The sequence below is a fragment of the Erythrolamprus reginae genome, chromosome Z, assembly GCF_031021105.1.
Source record: "Erythrolamprus reginae isolate rEryReg1 chromosome Z, rEryReg1.hap1, whole genome shotgun sequence".
NCBI classification, from domain to species: domain Eukaryota; kingdom Metazoa; phylum Chordata; class Lepidosauria; order Squamata; family Dipsadidae; genus Erythrolamprus; species Erythrolamprus reginae.
Window position 1 is genome coordinate 11,444,078 of NC_091963.1, and position 6,000 is coordinate 11,450,077.

The 6,000-nt window shown below is 39.9% G+C and overlaps 1 protein-coding gene across 7 annotated transcripts in view; it reads left to right on the plus strand.

The window, feature by feature from the left end:
• Nucleotides 1–5,566, plus strand: part of RBM33 (RNA binding motif protein 33) — a 154,971-nt gene extending 149,405 nt beyond the window's left edge. For all 7 annotated transcript variants that reach the window (XM_070728283.1, XM_070728287.1, XM_070728284.1 and 4 more), the window contains 2 exons: nucleotides 79–167; nucleotides 2,946–5,566. In XM_070728283.1, the coding sequence (XP_070584384.1) occupies nucleotides 79–167; nucleotides 2,946–2,994 (138 nt within the window). In that variant the 3' untranslated portion in view covers nucleotides 2,995–5,566. The remainder of the gene's footprint in view (nucleotides 1–78; nucleotides 168–2,945) is intronic.
• Nucleotides 5,567–6,000: the final 434 nt, after the last annotated feature.

Here is a 6,000-nt window from a genome sequence, read left to right on the forward strand (position 1 = left end):
AACTCAACTTTTTGCAACAGCAATTAAGAGGAAATTTCTCCAAACTCTGAGGTTCTTTTCCATTTTTGTTTTCAATAGAGTTTACAGATGTTTCCTCAACAACGAAAGGCCATTGCAAAATTTAAAGAGCCTGCCGATGCTTTAAAATTTCAGCAGAAGTTTCACAGGTAAGTATTATGCATAAGTTTTAATCTTATATAAATTATTTTGTATTTCTCAGTGTTAGATGAATCTTATTACAATCACATTATCCCCAACTAATCTGATAGAAAAGACAAGTTGTTGCTTAACACAGCAGTAGGAAAAAATTAAATGTAATAATAATAAATATTAAAGTACAGTGATACCTCGTCTTACGAACCCCTCGTCATAACGAACTTTTCAAGATACGAACCCAGGGTTCAAGATTTTTTTGCCTCTTCTTCCGAACTATTTTCACCTTACAAACCCACCACCGCTGCTGGGATGCCCCGCCTCCGGATTTCTGTTGCCAGGCAAAGGCTCCCCTTGTTGGGAAACCCCACCTCCGGACCTTCCATTGCCAGCCAAGCGCCCATTTTTGCACTGCTGGGGTTCCCCTGAGGCTCCCCTCCATGGGAAACCCCACCTCCGGACTTCTGCGTTTTTGGGATGCTGCAGGGGAATCCCAGCATCACAAAAACGGGTGCTTCGCTAGCAACAGAAGTCCGGAGGTGGGGTTTCAAGGACTTTGGTGTTTTTGCGATGCTGCGATTTCGCTGAGGCTCCCCTCACTGGGAAACCCCACCTCCGGACTTCTGTTGCCAGCGAAGCACCCGTTTTTGCGATGCTGGGATTCCCCTGCTGGGATTCTACTGCTGGGATTATCCTGCAGCATCGCAAAAAACGCGGAAGTCCGGAGGTGGGGTTTCCCATGGAGGGGAGCCTCAGGGGAATCCCAGCAGCGCAAAAACGGGCACTTTGGGTGGCAAAAGGGATGAATTTTGGGCTTGCGCGCATTAATCACTTTTCCATTGATTCCTATGGGAAACATTGTTTCGTGTTAGGAAACTTTTCACCTTACGAACCTCGTCCCGGAACCAATTAAGTTCGTAAGACAAGGTATCATTGTACAGTACTAAAAAGTTATATTTTTCAGCCATTATATAAAGACATATTATTTGAGACCAATGAAGGGTTTAATTTAGACTTGATTCATCATCCTGATGGTTATACTGAAAGTAAACCTTGGGTCCCTGTTTCAGTTCTTTGTTTCTTTATGTCTCACTACACATTTTTTAACGGTGATATCTGTCTTTAAACCACAATTTTCCATGGCATCATTTTATGTACAATCTACAAATCAGGATTTCAGATTATTTTTTGTGTTAGGGCAAATGTGGCGGATGTGTGGCATGTGAGCCACAGGTGGCACGCAGAGCCATATCTGAGGGCACGCAAGGCGTTGCCTTATGTCAGCTCCAATGTGCAGGCGCATGCTGGACAGCTGATTTTTTTACCGTTTTCACTGCCCCCGGGCTTCAGAGAAGCCTCCTGAAGCCTGGGGGCGTTGAAAAACAGCCCAACGGACCAGATGGAAGTTCACTTGTGTGCCTCATCCCCAGCATCCTTTTCGTTGGCAAAGGTCTTCAGGAACTTCTTCAGTTTTGGACAGTTTTGGCCAGCCCTTGTACACCTCGGCCCATTTCTTCTGCCTTTGATCTGGAGCTCTGTTATCGGCTACAAAGGCCTTCAGGAAAGCCTTGCCCCCTGCAGAAGAAATGGACTGAGGCGTGCGAGGCCTGGCTGCAACAGATTGAAGATAAGGGCAACTCCACTACTGTTTCATTTTCGAACTTCCAGTTGGCCCGTTGGGTCATTTTTCACCATCCCCAGGCTTCGGGCGGCTTTCCTGAACTCTGGCGAGAGCGAAAAGCAACCCAGTGGGCTACTGGAAGTCCTGAGGCTTCAGTGAGGCCCATGTGCATGCTAGTTGGGGGGAACACAGGGGTTGCGCATAATAATAATAAATAATAATAATAATAATAATAATAATAATAATAATTAGATTTGTATGCCACCCCTCTCTGAGGACTCGGAGCGGCTCACAACAAGCAATACATATACAAATCCAATATTAAAAAACAATTTTAAAAAACCCTTATAAAAAACAATCATACAGTCCAGACCAACCATACATAAATCGGATATGCACAGGGAGGCACTGCAGGTGTTGTGTGCATGCCCGGGGAGGGCATTGCATTATGGATGTGGGCACGTGCACGCATGAATCGCTTGCGTGTGCAGTATTTTGGCAACCAAACCAAAAAGGTTTGTCATCACTATTGGGGGTGGGGGGGGTATCTCTCCAAACTGTCCAGCATTAAAGCTTGTAGACTTCAGTTCTCAGAATTCCTTAGCCAGCTACGCTCAGCCAGAAATTATAGGAGCTGAAGTCCATAAGTTTTAAATTATCAAGTTTGGAGCACTGTGTTTTGTGTCATGGTTTGTAAGCAGAATATAAACTGGATTCAAATTCGGGAAACTATAGTTAAACAAGCCAGTGTCTCCATGAAAACGTTTGGTGCTTGGCTGTTCCAGAATATCTGAAGAACTGTCTTGCCCCAAGGGATTTTGTTCTGGCAGAAGAGGCCAACTGCAGATTCTGACAGCCAAGGAATCTTGGCTGAAGGGTTCGAGGAAAATAGCCTTTTCCGCTGTGGCCCCAACACTTTGGAACATCCAGAGGTGAGGACAACCCATCCCCTTCCAAAGGGGTCCGTATACCTGGCTCTGGAGAAACTTTAGGGTGGAGGTGGCTGTGCAGGTGTAGAAGAAGTCACCAACTCTGTCCTATGTGAGTCCTTGGGGTTTGGCTATCTCTGAATTATGCCTAAAATAGGGAGAAAGTGTGTAACTTATATGTTCCTTCATCCATTCAAAAAATGTATCTGCCTTAAATGATCATGCATTCATCTTTTTTCCAGGCACATGATAGATCTTTCCCATATCAATGTGGCACTGATAATGGAGTGACCACTGGGCATAAGTTGTCTTAAAATACAGCAAGTTACGGAGGAAGTCACAAGGGTAGAATATCCCTGTAATTTCCGGGTGTCGGCTTTGCAGACTCCGTCTGAAACTTCAGAATTATTATGTGACAGCTTCTGACAACAACAACCACCTTACTACAAATGGAAGTTGGATTACAAGTGTGAAAACTATCCGTGTGGAACATACAGAACTACAGATCTGATGTGTGAATAGTATACATGGATATTTTTAGGCGATATGCTATGTGATCACAATTTCTTGGATCAAAAGAACTTTGACTCTTGAAAATAATTTTTGTAATTTTTTTTCTTAGAAAAGAATATTGATAATGGTTGCCCTTATCTTCAGTGTGGGGGTGTTGAAATCGGAATGCACCCGTAATCTACACTTTGCAGCTAAGCATACAGATGCCTATAACACAGAATAAACATTGAGCCATATAATTTATTTTTTATTTTTGCCAAGAGCTCATTCTTGAAACACCTTATTACTAGTAAAGTGAGTGTAGTTGCTACACATAAAATATACCTCTCAGTATTCCTAATATTTCTTACTAAGCCTATTTTAGATACATTGCCTCACCAGTTGATGCCCTTACCTAAGAAGGATGCCTGGGTTCCAGTCCCCAAATCTTGCAACGACCTGTCTTTGTATGGCCAGAAAATAACAGGGGGTTGCTAGTATGAGAAAGTTACCTGTTCAGGAAGAGGCTTAGGCTTTTGAGGAAGTGAGCTACTAGTGTTGAGCTTCATATTTTAATTATTTTTGTGTGTGTGTAATAATTGGCAGTAATGCTTGATAACTGTAGAATCTGCCAAATTATACTGCTATAGTGCTATTCCCAAACCACCTGGTGAATTATGAAGACATTTCCTCTCTGAGATTTTACTTTACACTAAATAAACTATTTCCTTCACAAAAAAAAAGACACTTATGACACCATTCCCTGCTTTCTTTGATTTGTGAGAAGAGAGAATTATTTTTACTATTCTTAGAAATCTATTCAATGTTTATACATTTCAGGCCAATAAACATAGAGCAAATAAGGATTATAAATTACTTTGAGCACACGGGATGTTTTTTTAGGACTGCAGGTTATTGGGAAGTAGTGATGTTTCTTTTTTAACTATTCAGAATCATATTATGTAAAAACAAGAAGGCTTTAAAGCTGCTCCTGGTTAAGAACATGTGGGGATCAGCAATAAAGATACGAAAATATGTCTTTTAAAGACAAAGCTGGGTTTTTTCCCCCTTACTGGTAATAATTAAAACTAGCATTTTGACATAGTGCAGGGTGTGAAGATATGCTAGACATTTTAAAGATAGTTAGTAAAAACCATCTTTATCTTTGTGAAGTATAATTTGAATTTGACTCTAGCAGAGAGATCTTTATTATTCACAGCTCTTAATTTGAGTTTATAAAAACCAACAACTAGGATTTTCGTTGATGATGCCAAAGGTTTTACCAAAGAAAACTAGGCTTTCTTTGCTTAGAATTGTGTTAATAAAACAGTTCCTCAGAGTTGAGAGAGAGAGAATGATCTTTTTGTCCATCCCAGGATATGATATAGTATTTCCACAAAACTAAGATTGCTATTTAGGATTTAAGCAGTGGTATTTTGTCTTGTTTTTAAGTCTTTACCACATAGCTCAGGTACAGCTTAAATGCAACAGTGCCTGCCAGAGAGGGGTTTTTATAATGCCCAACCTCTACATCACATTGGAGTTCTGAGGAAACATTTATTTCTTAAGTCAACAGATCGTTGATTAGGCCGAATGACCTTCGAAATAGTTTAGGGTATTTTGAGGGCAGTGTTAATTAATTATTTTGAGACTTATAGCTTGGGGAATCTTCTGTGGTGTAGCATTTAAAATTATGGTGTGGACTTTTGTATGCTTTGTCTGAGGCTCATCTCATACAGATGATGACAAGTGTCTAATATGCTCACCATCTTGGTAGAGGGGATTCTCTGGAATGAGAGGAAGAGGAAGAAGACAATATTTTTTTCTCTCTTATCTTTCTTCGTAGTAAGCAGAAGGAAACTGTCTTACCGTTGACGGGCATCAAATCTCTCGCTTGAATTATCTACAGATACTACAATACCTCAACTGATTAATACTAAATTAGGAACTGAGTTTGACATGACCACAATAACATTGATCCCTAATTTTGAGATGCCTTCCACAAAAGCTAATCACCGTAAAAATAGGGGAGCCTAATCTTTCCACAATGCTTCCTGAACTATCTCCACATCTTTGGTAGAAGATCTGTTGCAACCATTATCTTGTTCTTTCTTTATCATGTGTTATTTTAAAGATACAAAATGCAGTCTGCATTTAATATATTGTGTAAATATGAGACTTTAAAACAAATGTAAATGAAGTTGTTCACATATTACTAATTTAGTTGCACAAAAACGTATTTGGTGGGATGGGGAAGAAGGCAGTTGTGTTGTTTCATCAGAGTTGAATGAAATAGCTCCATGTTGCTGTTATTACTGCTATTATTATTGGTGTAACTCTTTTGTTTTTATAAAGATGCCAGTTAAGTCAATACATGTATCTTGATCTGTGTATTATTTGTTCTGAAACTTCGAAAGCATACATTTGGTATAGATGTTTAGCCAGGGACCACTGTATGTGGAAACGTTTTTCTCTTATCATTTAATGTAGCAACATTTTCCAAGTCAGTTTAGTTTTTCTACCCATGCCAGTGATAAGTGCAGTCAAGTTAAGTGTGATGCTGAATATTAATAACTTTACAGTTCAAAGCTAAATGGCCACTATCATATTCATTAATCCATGCACTTCTAACTTTCATTTTGGACAAGGTAGGATAATTTTAATTTCATAGGAAATTAAAGATAATCCTGGAATGAGGGGCTTTTTTTTGTCTAGGCTAAAAATGAGGGTGATTTTTCTCTTGGTTTGGCGCTCATGAGAAGATTACAGTATATCATCTCTATATAACTCTTTGTGTTTTACACT